The sequence below is a fragment of the Gossypium hirsutum genome, chromosome A10 (assembly GCF_007990345.1).
Source record: "Gossypium hirsutum isolate 1008001.06 chromosome A10, Gossypium_hirsutum_v2.1, whole genome shotgun sequence".
Lineage (NCBI taxonomy): Eukaryota > Viridiplantae > Streptophyta > Magnoliopsida > Malvales > Malvaceae > Gossypium > Gossypium hirsutum.
This window is the reverse complement of record NC_053433.1, coordinates 16,078,295-16,095,734: the sequence shown is the minus strand read 5'-3', so window position 1 is coordinate 16,095,734 and position 17,440 is coordinate 16,078,295. Positions and strand designations below refer to the sequence as shown.

At 36.6% G+C, this 17,440-nt stretch overlaps 1 protein-coding gene across 6 annotated transcripts; it reads right to left on the bottom strand.

Moving 5' to 3' along the window:
- Window positions 1-5,119: 5,119 nt before the first annotated feature.
- LOC107897516 (transcription factor TGA4) lies at window positions 5,120-13,252 on the bottom strand. 6 transcript variants are annotated; one of them, XR_001684169.2, is made up of 10 exons: window positions 12,795-13,081; window positions 10,628-10,834; window positions 10,454-10,528; window positions 9,733-9,792; window positions 9,564-9,641; window positions 9,413-9,476; window positions 7,918-8,189; window positions 6,811-7,038; window positions 5,965-6,185; window positions 5,120-5,434 (listed from the first exon to the last, which is right to left on the bottom strand). XR_001684169.2 is itself a non-coding variant. In XM_016822999.2 (9 exons), exons 2-9 carry the CDS (start codon window positions 10,775-10,777, stop codon window positions 6,033-6,035), a joined length of 1,080 nt encoding a protein of 359 aa, XP_016678488.1. In that variant the 5' UTR covers window positions 10,778-10,834; window positions 12,795-13,252; the 3' UTR covers window positions 5,659-6,032. The 6 variants fall into 6 exon arrangements, 5 of the variants coding, with proteins under 5 accessions (XP_016678488.1, XP_016678490.1, XP_040934722.1 ...); XM_016822999.2 differs by lacking the exon at window positions 5,120-5,434 and having other exon boundaries at window positions 5,659-6,185; window positions 12,795-13,252; XM_016823001.2 differs by lacking the exons at window positions 5,120-5,434; window positions 12,795-13,081 and adding an exon at window positions 12,538-12,717 and having other exon boundaries at window positions 5,659-6,185.
- Window positions 13,253-17,440: the final 4,188 nt, after the last annotated feature.

The window sequence follows — 17,440 nt, the reverse complement described above, 5'->3', positions numbered from 1 at the left end:
ATCAACGCGTATCCCGTATCCCGTAAGCCACAATAAATGTGAAACGATAGTCCTAAGCAGCGCCACTTTATAACACTCCTTAGGCCCACTAAGGGGGGCTATTGTTATACAGTATTATCACTAACCTGAGTCCTAGACAAGATCTAGATCTTCATCCCATGACCCAGATAAGTCCCACCAGAAGATTGGGTGCAAGACAAATCGCGAGAGGACAACAAAGTGAGTTCGCAGGCACAGCCCGTGAGGCAAGCTTGCAGACCCAACTCGCCACAATATTAGTTCACATATACCCAAGGAGCTTGTAGAAAGGACAAGCTCACAAATCCAGCTCGCCACAGTCTTAGTTTGCCTATACTCAATGAGCGCGCAGTCACTCGGACACATGTCCAGTAGGTACGGAGCCCGCTCAAATCGTCAGCCCCAAGAACAAAAAGGACCGCGTGCTCCATAGACATCTGCCCAACAAGCCTGAAGTCTGCTGAGAATGTCAGTATTAGGTACAGAGAATGTCAGGGCTAGAGGTAATTGAGTCAAGACAAAATAGTGGGGTCCTAGTAGTGGGGTCCTATCATGAGCTATAATAATATTTGTGACACACATGTCCAACAGGTATAGGTCCCACTCAAATCGCTAGCCCCAAGAACAAAAAGGACCACGTGCTCTGTAGACATGTGTCCAACAGGCCTAGAGTCCGCTGAGAATGTCAGTATTAGGGACAGAGAATGTTAGGGCTAAAGGTAGTGGAGTTAAGACAAAATAATGGGGTCCTACTAGTGGGGTCCTATTATGAGCTGTAATAATATCTGTGACAACATGTATAAATACCTAAATACTTCCACGAATAGCTCACTAGAAAAATATTACTTAATAATAATAACATATTTTTTGTGTCAAATTATATATAAGGGTTAATTACATTAGATATCCTTAAACTATAATCCAAATTTTAACTTATTTCTTAAAATTCAAAATATTTTAATTAAGTCTTCAAAATATTGGTATTGTATCAACCATGTCCTTCTAACATGGGCAGCAATTCAAAGCCAATGACCATCGCATAAAATGCATTCTATGGAGGTCTATCAATTAGATGAGGATCATTTGACCCATGAGAGTTGGCCTAATTCAAAGAACTGTTGGAGAAGCCTACCCATTTAAAGCCTAGGTGGCCCAATGATGTGGATATATAAAGTTAAACTACATTTGTAAATAGGGAAAATAATATTAGAATATTGAGTAAAATAATATCTTTTAAGATTAGATATGATTTGATTATGTAAATCTTGTAAATCCCTTAATTTTAGGGATAGGATTCATCTCGTTCATCGATGTAAAGTTAGTTAGATCGTTGGATTTGGGGGAGCTCAACTATAAATAAAGAGCCTTCCTATCAATTATAAATCATCCATTGTATCATGTATTCTTTGAGAGTGAATATAATTGAGAGAATTTACTCAAACACCTTTTATTCATTGTTTTTTGTAGCTATTCTGTTCTTTGAGCACTCTTTTGGCTTTGTGTTGCTTCTACTATATAAATTGGTGCCTTAGAGGAATTCTGCGAGAATCCCACTTTGTTGGGAGTTAGGTTAACTTAGGCACATTTGAAACAAAGAAATCGCTTAAGGCCATACGGATTGCAAGAATAAAGTTCTAGCCTAGTGATAGTTGATATCAGAGCTTTGGTTGTGAAGGCACCTATAAGATGTCAAAAAAAGTTGCTGATCAAATTGAGCTAATAGAAACCCGTTGGAGGGCCAAAAAAATAAGCTGTTCAAGGGACATGTTGTTAGCTTTAGAGGAATAAGTGGTCAATCTCGAAAAGTCCACAGGTGATGTAAAGGACAATATCAACATATTCGAGGGACGCACTATGGAGTTGGACTCGAAGGAATAGCAACTCAAAGAAGTGGTGTTAAAGTCTCTTAGTTCTAATGTGGAAGAGATGCAAGGGGTACTCAATTCTATTTTAGGTAAGTTGACGAAGAGAGATGCTCTCGAAGCTATGGCAATGCCTTTGAAGGAGGAAAGGATGGCCACAATACTTCCATGTTGTGAGCATCAAAGATGATGATGCTAAGGTAAGTATTGTTGCTCGATATTTTAGTGACTTTGCTCATTTATCATGGAGGCGTAAGTTCAAAGGTGCAAAGCGTAGTCAGTCTATGATTGGAACTTGGGAGGAATTTTAGAATGAGTTCAAGGAGCAGTTTTACCCTCAATATGCCAAGAAGGAGGCTCAATCTAAGTAACGTCGGTTCTCACAGCGAGGCACAATTCGGGAATATGTAAAAGAGTTTAGAAAATTGATGCTTCAGATCCAATTTGAGTGAGGATGAAGCATTCTTCTATTTTATGGATTGGTTGAATTTATGGTTTAAACAGGATTTGAAACGTCGAGAGGTCCAAGAACTGTCATGATTGTAACTAAGTATTTGATCGAGTTTGTTCCGATAAAATACAAGTTTGAGTTTTCCAAGCCCAATGGAAAGGGCAATGGTGGGGGAGGCCATGAAGAAGATGAGAAAGGGCATACTGATAATGGAAACGGCAGTAGTAGCGACTGTGGTAATGGGAAACCACAAAATAGGAAGTAGATACCCAACAACCCGAAAGAGAAAATGAGCAAGATAAAATGTCACATTTGTCAAAGACCACATATGGTAAAATAATATCCAAATATATCTGTGTTTTTGACTTTTAGAAAGAATGATGAGCCAAAAGAAGCGCCCATGAAGTTTGGTTCGATCGTGAGTAGAGCCGAAGGCAATAGGGCCAAAGAGAAGAAACCAATAAAATTCTTCTCCTGTAGTGATCCGCATTAGATGCAAAACTATCCAGAGCAAGTTAAGCCATCCGCGGCCTATAAGGAAAGGAAGTGGTGCCTAATAAGAGGAAGGCCTCGAAACTTAATTCAATGGTACTCACTTTTACAAAGAGGAATAGCAGTGAGGTAAGGTTGATATTTGTGGACATCAATATTGCAGGCCAGCAAAGGACTGCTCTTATTTATATGAAAGCATCAAACTTATTCATATCAGAAAAATTTGAGAAAAAACTTGGTCTCTCGATTAAAAAATCGAATAATAAGATCAAGATGGTAAATTCTGATGAGGCCCCAAATGTGGGAGTAGCTCAAGGCGTGGAGCTACAAATCAATGAAAAGAAGGCCAATGAAGTATTTAATATAATCCTTTTAGATTATTACGATTTTGTGTTTGGCTTAAACCTCCTTGACAGGATTAAGGCAATTCTTTTTCTGATCAAATTCAATCTTTGATGGTCTGTTATCATGAATCATTGTGTCGGTGAATTGAGATATGAAGTTTGGGAACAAGGTGTTTTCGTCAATCCAACTAGTCGAGGATGTTTCGTATGGGAGGAACATTGTCTCGATAGAACGGAATCTTACGAAAGCCCCTTCAGAAATGCTAATGAAGCATGAAACTAATATGAAGCCTGTTAAGATATCAGTGGAGCTACCACTTATGGGAAAGGTGGGTTGTTCATCAAACTTTGTGAAAGTGGTAGTTTTTTACATTCTAACTTGTTATCTTGGCAAAAACATAGAAGCCCTTTCAAAGTTTTGAAGTGAGAAGGCTGGGGGGGTTGTAGGTAAGCCAAAGCCTAGTTGTGAGAATCAAGAGGATTCTAGTCGAGGCAAGTTAGAATGTGGGCAAGTGAGAGTAATATCTTCTTGCCAATGAGATGTATCAACCAGTGGAACGAATCAAGCTAAGAAGCGACAGAAGCCGAGGCAAAAGTTCCGAGAGGCGGGACAACCTGATAGTGAGACTGGTCGGGAAAAACCTAAGACATTGAGAAAGTGTTGAGGCAAATCAAGTTAGTGTCATTTCAAGAGTGCAACGAGGGCATTCTGAGAATGGGTAGGGGAGAATGTCATGGACCGTAGTTGAAAGCCCGTGACCATCGCACAAAATGTATCTCATTGAGGTCTATTAGTTAGATGGGGATCATTTGACCCACGAGAGTTGGCCCGATTCAAAGAACTGTTGGAGAAGCCTATCCATTTGAAGCCTGGATGACCCAATGATGCGAATATAGAAAGTTAAGCTACCTTAGTAAATAAGAAAAATAATCTTAGAAGATTAAGTAGAATAATATCTTGTAAGATTAGATATGATTTGATTATGTAAATTTTGTAAATCCTTTGATCGTTGAGATAGGCTACATCTCATCCGTCGATACAAAGTTAGCTAGACTGTTGGATCTGGGAGAGCTCAACTATAAATAGAGAGCCTCCTCCTCAGTTGTAAATCATTCATTGTATCATGTATTCTTTGAGAGTGAATACAATTGAGAGCATTTACTCAAACACCTCTCGTGCATTGTTTTGTGTGATTATTATGTTCTTTGAGCACTCTTTTGGCTTTGTGTTGCTTCCGCTATATAAATTGGTGCCTTGGAGGATTTCTGCTAGAATCCTCACTTTGTTAGGAGTTAAGCTGATTTAGGCGCATTTGAAACGAAGGAATCGCCTAAGGTCACACAGATTGTAAAACTGAAGTACTAGCCCCATGACACTTCTGCCAACCTAACCTTTAGTTGACGCATTAAATGCCAGCTTAAATCTGACTTGAGGTATATTTAAAACATATGGATCAAATAGTAAAGACGTATATACTTATTGTATAGAGAAATTGGACTTGGTGTATTAAAAATATTTTTTAATTAAATTTAAATTGAATGAATTACTTTAATTTTTTGAAAAAAAAAAAGAAAAAGAAAGCGCGCAACTTCTAGAACTAATTAGAGAATTAAGTTGAAAGAATTACTTTAATTAAATTTTGAATTGCTAGTATTTGTAGAATTATAAAGCATTTATAATATTGGCTGAGGTTGGCAAGGGAGTAGCCAAAGGGTTAGAGGCTTGATCATCTTCTTAAATGTTGTAATTGCCTTTTTTGGCCTTATTGAGATTAATAATTTATTTTAATCTCTTTTAGCTTTTTAATTAAATGGAAAGGTTGCACTTTTGCCCATTCAAGTTCCTAACTCACTTGGGAATTAATAAAATATGGAATGATCTTAAAATTTTAAAATTAATGATACAAAAGCCGAACGATATAATTTATATTTGAAGTAAATTCAAGGAGAAGTACCTATAAAATGTTAGTTAGAAATCAAACATTCAACTCCAAATGTTTTTTAAAAGAACCAAAACCTAAGAATGAATCGCTCATGAATTTTATAAAATCACAACTGATTAAAAATACAAACAATACAGCTTTAACAAAAGCAATCTGCAAATATTCTTATGATGATCATAAAAATTAACTTCTCAGGGTCACGACAAGGTTCCAAATCTGTTTCGATTTTTAACAACCTGACAGCGCTGACTATACAGGGCACCGAAGCCAAGAACTGCTGCCTTGAAGCCGGCCAGGCGGCCAGAGAGAATCCTTGGCATGAACCTGCAAACAATCACTACAATGAACCAAAGAAGTAATGCCAAGTGAAGCTTTGATAATATAATGTGAAACATTCCAATACATGAGCAACTTTTCACAATTATGCATTGGCCATGTTCATCATACAGAATGGAGTACTTAAATTAAAATGAAAGCTTCAACTCGTGTATAACCATATTATCCCGATTCGAGATGAATATCAAATACAAGCAAGCATGCAGCATGCGTATACTCTAATTTTCTGAATTTTTTTTCATATATTTTGGAGAATCATCTCTCTCATATCCATGACCAAAAATGAGAATGAAAGTCTTGTGAACATGGTATATGCAGAACCCTACATATTTATATCTTTCAAGGGTATATATAATGCACAGCACATCATTGAAAATTGATTTAATCACAACCTTCCCCAAGGTTAAAAAGAAAAAAAAACTACTCATATGTACATCATCTCATATCCTTGTTTTCTGAAATCTGCTTCAAAAAAAATGTAGGCAATTATGTTTATAATGGCATTTACGAAGAGACACCTCTTTATGAACGCAATTGTTGCAGTGATCATCAACCATCATGTATGGAGGATGGTCTACTGTAAAGCTTATGCAGGTTCACGAGCACAAGTAGCCCATAGTGAACTCAAAGCTCGAAGACGTTCAAAGTATTCTCCCAAAGCAAGTAAGCCTCTAGCTGTTTGGCGAGTCGTTAGTATCCGAGACATCTGCTGCAGTGTTTCCTGCCTAATGTGGTCTGCCTGCAAAAGGAATTAGCAGAGTGTCAGATATGGATTTATGACTGAACACAGGTATATTAATTCTTTTTCCAAGTTTTCTATATATTTGGTCCCTTGAAAAGTTATATGCTGATACCCGAGACCAAATATGTGTTGAGTATGAGCATTTAAAAAAAAAATCAAAAGTCCGGACAATATAATATACAACAGTAAACACGTTGACCAATTTCAAACTTCCCTAGTTTGGGACCTTTAGATCTGGAAATCCCTAGTTCGTTTAAAATAAGTCACTCATCATTTGTCAATTGGGTGGGTGGGGTTGGTTTCTGGGTTGAATTAGGTCTGAGTCCAAATTGGAGTCAAGTTTTCGGTTTTGGGTTAGAATTGACTAATCTACTATCACAGTAGTGGGTGCAGCATATTTAAATGCAAATAAAACTAGCATGACTAAAAACCATTGAGCAAGCCATTATAATTTCACTTCAAATGCATGGATCAAATAACCATGTTAGTGTTCGCATTTGATATGGATGTTTTCAAGTGCCTAGAGGATTATATTCCTATATCTATGCATCCAATATGGGTGTCGGATGCAAGTACTTCAACAAAACTGAAAAACTGGCACATGGGACCATGCAATTGGTACCTGGTTCACAAAGCTGACTAAAGCTTCTACCTTCTCCATTGCAGTAGTCACCTGAGAACTGTAACTGCCTTCGCCGAGTTGACCGTCTGCCACCGTAACTGACACAATTTCCCGGAGTTTCTCCATGCCTTGTGAAAGCGCATCTTCTGCTTGCTGACATGATTGTTTGAGGTTACAAACTTCAAAGAATTGTTGTTCGGTCAAGGAATCAAGCTGAGGCAAGAGCACCTGTAAATTGACATAACAAGCAAATATTATTTGACATTTTGCAATAGAACTTGGACCAGAATTGCGATTAAATTTTCAAGAAATATATGATGCTTTGACTCAAGTGTGAGTGTCGGATCTAGATATGCATGCAACATGAATATATTAAATCTTTTTCCAAACTTTCCATGTATTTGTGCTTGGAGGATCATATCCACATAAGTGTATCCAAAGTCCAAACATGTGTTGCATAGAATGTCAGGCATGAATACTTCAAAAAAGATATGAAGAGTTGAGCAACATAGCAAAAAATCATGTCTTCCAAGCATGGATCAACAATTTTCTCAATGATGAATCATGTGAAGGGAAAGACCAAACAAAACCAGTATTAGGGTTATAATTGGCCAAGTTCAGTGTTTGTGCCAAGAAACTAAATACTATGTTCCTCGGACTCGGGTGTGGAATACGGGTATATGCATGACAATAGTATGTTCAATATTTCACAATGTTTTATGTAGAGGTGTCTTAGAGAGTTCTACCACCATAGTCATTTCCGGATAGGCATCAGACAGGGGTGCTGGATGCAGGTACTCAAGAAAAAATGAAAAGTCGGAGCAAGAGGAAAAGACCAAGCAGAATCCATATTAGGTTTCAATTGGCTAATTTATGTTTCTCGGCCTCGGGTGTGTTTGGATATGGATACAGATACATGTAAGAAAATAGTATCTTCAATTTCTTTAAGTTTTTCATGTATTTAGAGAATTCTTAGAGGGTTATAACCTCCCAACCTGTTTTCGAATAGGCTTTATACAAGAGTATTAAACACAGATGCTTGAGGAAAATGAAAAGTCTGAGCAATGTAGACACTATCTACAGGTAATTAAACTAAGTATGAATCACCTTAAGAAGTTCTGAAGGGCGAAACCCTCCAATCCATGAGAAAAATTGCTCAGCTGATGTTTTCCACATGCCCGACATGACATAGAAAACATCAGACTTCGCAGCAGTTGATTTCATGCGAAAAAGTTCAGAATAATGCTTCATGCCAGTTTCCACAAGCATTTGAAGATCTGTGTCACTTATTTCGGCATTCAAAGCAGTCCTTAGTCCACATATCTGTTTGCTTTGTTCGTCCATCCAACGTGCATATTCTGTCTCAAATGCAGCAATCCCTGCAAAATCCCCAAAATGAAGAAATCATTGAAAACATCAAAGAAGAAAAATTAACTGTAAATGGGAAGAACAATGGTACCATAGAGAGCTATTACAGAAATATCACATTCAACACATCAGAGAAGCCTTATATTATACCAACATATTTCGGGGTGGTTTGACAGTTTCAAAGCTGCTGTCACTATCAACTACATTAAAGTGCTATATGTTACTTAGATTCGGATGTCAATGTCAGACTGGTATGTTTTATTTTTTCAAGGTTTTCATGTATTTAGAGAGTCCTTGGAGGACTATATCTCTAGTAGACATGAGCAACAAAGAAGGGTTTGAGACACAGATACTTTACAAGAAATAAAAAATCAAAGCAGCATAAGAAGTGCCTTCATATAAACAAAAAAAGAATGTAGTTTAGTTTTAAAAAATGAAATAGCTTACTTTTTGATAGCTTATCCAATAAGCTATGTAATCTTCAAGTACATGTGAATATAGCAAAAGATAGGTAGACCCTGTGAACTTGACCTCGAGTATAAATAATCTAAGTTTGAAGTCAAGCCTGGGAATCAAGCTTGTTTTTACTAGGTAAGCGAGCTCAAGCTAGTCAGCTCGAACAGCTTGATCTGCATCAAGCTTAAGCTGAGTTTTGAACTTCAAATTTTGAGTTGAGCTCAAACTTCCAACAGCTTGACTTTGGCTGAGCTTGCTTACACCCCTAATTGAGAAAATGCTCCAATAAATTTTGTTTAAAAAAGTTTTTAAGGGGCAGGATGAGAGAGTTCCTTTCCAAGTAATTGGTAGTTAATAATTTTCAAATACCAAATTCATACTTTATTTTCTTTAGTACACTAATCTGAAGGTGAAACATAAATATAACTACATAATATAAAGGCAAAACATCAACGGTTAGTCTCAAAGTACAAGCATTTATATAGTTTGAAATGTTAGATACAGAAACAACTTATGTTGGAACGACTTTTTATTTTTCTTGAAAGTATTCGTGTTCATATCCATGACCAACGTATAGTCAAACATAGATATGGAGATATTCTCCTCAAAGGACCCTCCAAGTACATGGAGAAATTTAAGAAATAACTGAACACACCATATCGAAAACATATCCATATCCGACAATCACACCCGACTCCAACTATAACATATGAAACAACTAAAAGATGTTATAGCTCAAAAGTGACAATAATAACTGCCATTGTTTTGACAAACAAACCTGATTTTACTGGTGCAGAGAATCCAAGATTACCACCTACTAACCCACCACACATATAAACACCCTGCAATAAAAGATTTTACTGCTTAAAATGGCATTAAACATTTTTAAAATGAAAAAGAAAAGAATTTATATTAGAATCATTCAAAACCTGTTGCTTCATTTGTACAAGCTCCTGCTCCAATTGAAGCAACTTTAGACGACTATTTTCTAACTGTTGAACATAAGCCTGAAATGCAATGCTATGAAATTAATTAAAACGAATGCACATGCTGTCTTCTGGGTTATCTGTTGCAATTCATGACCATATTTTATCTTACCTTTTTCCGTAATCGGCTTTTACGAGCTGCCTCACGGTTTTGCGCAAGCCGTCTTTGTATCTATAGATATTAACAGTAAAATCCACAAACATAGTAAACCCTTAATTTAAGGTAAACAAATGATCAACAAAAAAAAATTAGACACATAGGCTCATAGCAGCTAAATAAACTGATTTGGAAAGAAAATAAGAAAATTGTTTCGAACAGAACTATATCAGAATAAGATTATATGATTTCTATAATTATGGACAAAAATAATGGTGTGCACGCATGCTTTTTCTTCCTTACATTAAACCAATTATTTTCACTGTTCCTAAATCAATTTACCTCATTAATTTTCTTGATTTTAGCAGGAAAGATGAGATTAATTGCTCCAAAAGATGTTGATCCTTCTGCAGTTTGCTCAAGTGAAATTAGATTCTCTAGTGCTACTATATTGAAGGATTTTAGTCATCTAAATGATGATCACTAATCTGGGCTTAATCCAACTATGTTAGTTAGACTTGGGTGAGAGTGTCAGAAAAGGGTTTATGTCCAAGACGAATATGTTCAATCTATCCCATAGCTATGTCCAGATAATGCATCAAACATGAATACTTCAAGGAAAATAAAAGTAAAGCAACATAGTTTCAACATCATACAGCAGATCCAGGACAATATTTGCATCCATTAAACCAAGAAAAGAAATATAAAATCAGCACTATGTACAATTCAAACTTACCTTATCAATACGTTTAGTTGCCTCTTGATCATACTTGTTTGAAGGTGCAAGCATTTCATGGGAAGCAGTTTCAGACTGGAAAAAATTCAAATAATAAAGGTTAAACAGCACCAAAATCAGATAAACTTTTTTTTTAACGACTAAGCTAAGAAATAATAAATCTGAAATTCATACCTCGTTTGATATTTTGTTATCCATTTCAGCAATCATTGATACAGATGCATGCAGATTGCTATTAGCATTAAAACTTTCTCCCCACATGCCAATCTGTTGGATAGGGTCATAGATATCCATCCGTCTTGAAGGAACAAATTGAGATTCCATGCTTCTTGACTCGAAAATGGAGGCAGCTTTTGCATAAGTTGAACTGGAAAAAGGAGTCTGAAAGGAACAACACATGGATATGTATGAGCTTTATTACTCCATGAGTATGAAGAACAGGTATAATAGAAAACATTTGGTAAGCAACAGAGAAGAGGATCATAAACTTTAATCAATAAGCCTTTCACAATACTAAAATTGACAAAGATGCAACAGAAATGAAAGGAATCAGTGGAAAACTTTTATATATTGATTTGTTAGGCAATCAAATCAGCCTCAGTGACCTCTCAAATCCACCATGAAAGTTTAGAAAAAGAATTAAAGAAACCAATAACAGTGAACTTGTTCTACCATGGAACTCGAACAAACATGGAATTAAAGAATTTTGATCTGCTAACTACCAAAAAAAAGAACTATTTAAATCTAAAAAATTGATCTTACAGTTTCAACTTCAGAAGAATCATTTAAAAGCTCCTATAACCCTTCAACAATCATCAACCTTGTAACTCTTGAAGCAACTAATCTTATTACCTTGTAACTATTTCCTGTCTGCAATAGTGCATCCACATATATAGGTTTTTTTGTTCTTTTTTCTCTTTTCTCCCTTTGAAATCCACATATATAGGTTTTTTTGTTCTTTTTTCTCTTTTCTCCCTTTGACTTACTATTGTTATTCAAATGCTATGGTACCCAGCTTTAGAGATAAATGTTGAATACGGGTAAGCATACAATATGAGTATAGGTAATGTCTAAATAAGTGCCGGATATGAGTAGTTTGGAGAAAATGAGGAGTATGAGACTGAGAAACACAATTCAGAAGTAAAGTTCCCAATCCCTTTGATAAATAACCTTTAAAGTTTCCATTCGCTAGTAACTTGATAATAACCATTCAAGTTACTTGACACTGTGAAACTGCAGTTAGCCCCTTCCATATGAACACTATAGAAGCTTAGCTATTAAGGATGATAAATCTATGGTGACATTGGCATCGACAAGAAATGAATAGTGAAAAAACGATGAACAACGATATCCCCTCTTTAACTTTCCAAGCTCATAGAGTTTATAGTCCCATCGAAGGGCAACCAATGAATCACAATCAACTTCAATTTAGTGGTTTCTAAGAAAATATGGTTTATTTGTATCCAAGTGTATGAAAAAGATTGAAAACCCAATCATGACATCCTTATTTTCATATCATTATCCTCCATCCAACTCAGTCGTATGCTGTCAACTCTTGCCATTGTTGGAGGTCACTGTTGAACTTACCTCTTATTTTCATGGTGGACCTATTGTTGCTCGGACCTGGATATATTTGATACGAGTAGCGTTTCAATAATTTTTTTTCTTCAAAATTTTCATATATTTAGAGGATTCTTTAAAGATCAATCCTTAATCAAACATTAGTCAAATAAGGGTATTGGACGCAAATACTTCAAAAAAAAAAATCACGATCAACATAGGCTATTCCTACTACAATAACAAGATATTCCTCCATATGATCTTTCCTAATATGAACAAAGAGCTTCTTCTGCTATAGATGAAGTTAAGATAAACCAAAAGGATAAAGCTATTGCATATGAATCTGGATGAAAATGATTTGAAAACATCTAATTGAGACATTCAATAACAACAAAAAAAAAGAAGATCAAAGTCTCAAATAACTATGATAATAATAATCACAATCAATATTTATTCAATCTGTTTTCCCCTCTGAATGAAATTCAAACCAATTCAAAATTAATAAAAGGAAAAAAGAGGGCTACCCAATAACATGGTTCAACTGAAAATCCATTTTCTGAGCTCCAAAACAGAATTTTTTTTCCAATACTTTATTAATCCATCTTGCGAGAAAAACAACAGAAGATAACTCAAATTACAAAAACTACAAAAAAAAAATAGAGATATAGGTATAGAAAGGAAGAAGCTTTGTTTTAATTCAAATAAGTTGGTATGCTTCGCATTGATTTTCCCCAGCTTTTCCGGAAACCAAACAATTAAAAAGACAAAAAAACAAACCAACCTTTTGTTAAAAGAGTCGTTAGAACAAGTTTCCCGCTAAAATTTGAGGTCCAAAAACAGCAAAAAAGAAAACAAATTCCTTTCAAAAACCATAAGGAAATAGCTTCTTCTTCTTCTCTGCGAAACCCCTAAGCTTGTGTCGTATAATGCCCCAACACCAATCCTTCTGGGAACCCCAATCGCCCTTCACACTGATCGCATCTTTTCCCCTTTATTTTATTTTATTGTATTACTACAATCAGGATAATAACGTAATGCGAGCTGAAGAAACTCGACCTTCACTTAAAATTTTAATATTCAAAAAATATATTTTTTAAAATTGGATTTGATCGATTCTGTTTCACACAATCTTCATCTTTTTACTGTGATTATTCGTATTCAAAAATTAAAAATTATTTATTGAATTTAACTTAATAATTTAAAGTCCTTAAATAAAAAATAAAAAAATGGAACAATTGCACGTTTTTGCACTACAACATTTAACTTTTATATATTCTGTGGTTACTATTAGTATTTTTTAAATGATTACTTGTTAGATTTGTCTTCGTAATATCGTAATCCACAGTGAGTTGAACAGCACATTACCCATTAGCCATTATTTTAGAGGTTTTCAGAAAAATACAAAATGTTTTTTATTTTTATTTAAAAAATGGTCATCTTTCCACTAGCTCTGTTTATTTTATACCCGACTCAACTTTCTTCCTTTAATCCACGCGCATTGATTTCCTGCGTGTTCCTCACGTCAGTTTCCGGCGTAAAATTTTGTCCCTTCTCCTGTTTCTTCCCTTCCACTTCACGCTCTTAACCAGCGCTTGAATCTCACTCTCTCCTTTTTCAAAAAATATTATTTAGTTTAATTAGACGTTTGGTGAACCTAATTAATCATTAAATGATGACCCTTCCTTACATATTTGCTCTAATTGCCCCACCCCTTCACAACTTGTTAGAGACAATGCTGATCTCAACACTTCAAGCCTGTCTCACACTCTCTCTCTCTCGCTCTCTCTCTCTCTCTCCATGATATTCCCCTAACCAAAACCTAAAACTAAATCTCTACATCCTAACTTCATATAAATTTTATAAAAGTAAATTCTTCTTTTTTAATTGGTTAATTTTATTTTTTTGTACTTTTTAAAATTTAAAATTTTAGTTTTGATGCATACAGTTGTAAAATTAGTTTATTTTATCCAATTAGATCATTTTAAGTATCTAGTATATTTTTTAAATTATGAAATTTTAATATTGACGTAAATTAATTTATTAACTAATTCTTTAGTGAGTAATATGTAAAAATAACAAGTTAATATGTTATTACATATGATAACATATTTTTTTTAAGTAAAGTTGATATTCCAATTAATAAAGTGGTAGGAAAAAAAACTGACACAACAATAAAGAAAGACTAAAAAGAAGCAGAAACGACAAAAATAAACCACTACAGAAGCTAACTAATCAAAAGTAAAAACCAACAAAGCAAACCAACACAAACCCAGCCACAGAAAGAGAAAACCACCAGCAGAAAACAAGAGGAATATCAGCCAAAAGCTTTCCAGAGAAAAACCCCATTAGAAGCACAAAACAGAGATCAGGAAAATCGACTTTGAAACCCAGCAAAGGAGATTCCGCGAACCTTCTCCAATCTTCAAAGTCTACTCACATCTCAAACCCAAAGGAAGAAAGCAGAGCGGTCCATCTCAGCCAAATCTGCAACAGAGGAAGGAGCCTCCTCAACCCAAAAACAGGGAGATACCCGATGTCGTCCCTCCACCACTAAAGCATGCGCCGCTCTATTTATTTTTCTGGAGACAAACTGGTAAGACACTTTCTCAAAAAACCTCTCAAGAGAACGAATATTCTGTGAAATTGGGCTGAGAATAGATCTATCTATTTTGTTTGATGTCAGTTTCTTGATGACAGTAAGAGAGTCACCTTCTAGGATGAGATTTCTGAAACCTATATCTAGCGCAAAATAAAGAGCCCGTTCACATGCTCTCGTCTCAGCTACAAAAGCATCTGCCACATCCGCTATCGGGTACGTACAAGCACCTAAAATCTGCCCTTCCTCATCTCTAGCTAAAACTGCTGAAATAGAAGTCTTAGAATTTTCTAGAAATGATGCGTCAAAATTCAGTTTAATAAAACCAGAAATAGGAGGCTGCCATAGAAGAGTCCTATGCGTAACAGATGGAAAACTGAAAACTTGACTAAAATTTGAAACTTGGGCAAAGCTTTGAACAAGTCTCACAACTTCATAGAAAGCGAAATTAAGACCTTCATTCACCAGTCTATTCCTCCTGTGCCAAAGAACCCACAATGAGATAGATATAAGCTTCTTAGTATTCCCATTACCTGTAAGAAAGAAACTAACAAATTGTGAACTTCCATCTGAAGAGTCTATTCTGGTGACCAGAGGGAGACAAAGAGACACTCTACAGAACCATAATCGATGGTGCAAGTTCTCCGAAGCCTCCTTGCACAAAGGACAAGCAGAATCAACTCGAAGTCTCCTTTTAACCAGATTGGAAAGATGGGGCACGTAGTCTTTTAGAGAACGCCAAAGATGAATTTTGATCTTTGCAGGGATTTAAAGATCCCAGATAGATGGATAGATGAATAGAGCTTTTTGTCAATATCAGTTGTAACCAAAATGTTTTCTGCATGTTGAGGTTCTTTTGTAATTAGCGTTCGGTACCCACTTTTCACCGAATACTCCCCTGAAGGATCATGACGCCAGACAAGTGAGTCTGGTAAACAGCTCGAAGCAAGAGGAATGTGGAAAATACGTCGAGCCTGAAAGTCATCACAGAAATTTAGAATTAGCTCCTTGTTCCAGGTACTAGTGTCACGGACTTAGAGTTTTCCCACGCGATCCGTGCGGCCTTAGGCAGTTTCTCTGCTCAAAACGCCTAAGTCAGCCTAACTTGTAACAAAAAAAGATTCAGCAGCAAAAACACCCAAGTCAACTTCACTCGCAACAATAAAGGATTCAATAGAATTCCCTTAAGATTTTCACGAAGAACAACAGAAGAACGAAGTAAGAACGAGCCTTAAAAGATGAACAAAAGCAAGAACACTTGAGAGAAAAGTTTGAGTGAATACTCTCAAAATTCTTATTAATAACTCAATGAATATACAATGAGAAAAGAGGTCTCTATTTATAGTTGAGCCTCACAGCATATCAATAGCTATAATTAAAAGTTGAATACAATTAGAACTCTAAGCTTACATAACCAGCTATATACAAATAGAACTCTAAGATTCCATAATTATATCTTCTAGAACACTTCTCATTTCTATCAGGCTCTTGAGATGGGCTTTTAATCTCTCCAATCACCGGGCCAGTTTGGTTGGGCCAGTTTGGTTGGGCTAAATGACCTCCCTCGAACACGATGGATCGCACCAGTTTGTCATGGTTGCGAGCACCGACGCGCAACCCATGACATTCTCCCCCACTTGTTCTAGCGACGCCCTCGTCGCATCCTCCTTATGGAACTGGTCAATCTTCCCTTGGAACTGCCACAATGCCTCAGCAGGTTCTCAACTTGCTTCGCTATCAGGAAGTCCCTTCCATCGAACTAAGTACTCATACTGTGGTCAGTGGTACTTTCGTCTAATTACCCGATCTGCCTCAATGTTTTCTACTTCACGATCATATGAGACTTTTACCCCCATCGGTGCTCGTTCGGACTTGCCTCGATTCGGATCTTCTTGATCCTCATGAAACGGCTTAAGCATGCTTACATGGAAGACTGGGTGTACTTTAAGTTTTGGTGGCAACTCCAGCTTGTAGGCCACCTTGCCCACTCTCTTCACAACTTTAAACGGCCCTTCATACCTTCGCACAAGACCCTTGTGCAAACCAGTATACCGTAAAATCAAGTGTAGTTTAGCAAGGACTGAGTCACCCACTTGAAATTATACATCCCTTCGGTTCTGATCGGCCCACTTCTTGCTACGCTTACTTGCCTTGTGTAAACAAGCTCTAGCCAAGTCATTCTTCTCTTGCCAATCTTTTGCGAATCTATAGGCTGCCGGATTTGGTCCTGTGTAATGGGTCACAACAGCGTTGGGTGTGAGTGGCTGTTGACCCGTCACTATTTCAAATAGACTTTGATTCGTGGTCCCACTTTGCTGCAAGTTATATGAAAATTGGGCCACATCCAGCAACTTTGGCCAATTCCTTTGTGTGGCACTCACATAGTGCCGAAGATACGTCTCCAACAGTGCATTTACTCGTTCAGTTTGCCCATCGGTTTGTGGATGCATGCTCGTGGAGAAGTTCAAATCTGAGCCCATTGACTTGAACAACTCCGTCTAGAACCGACCAGTAAATCGACCATCTCGATCGCTGATAATAGATAGTGGCACTCCCCAATATTTCACCACGTGTCTAAGGAATAACCGAGCTGCTTCCTCAGCAGGGCACTCTTTGGTCGCCGGAATAAAAGTTGCATACTTTGAAAACCTGTCCACCACAACAAGAATACTAGCAAACCCGTCAGACTTAGGCAAACCAATGATAAAATCCATGGATAAACTCTCCCATGGCCTTTCTGGGACTGGCAGGGGTTGAAGCAAGCCGGCTGGAGTCTTTAACTCAACCTTGTCTTGTTGGCACACTAGACAAGTTTTCACATAGGTTTCCAC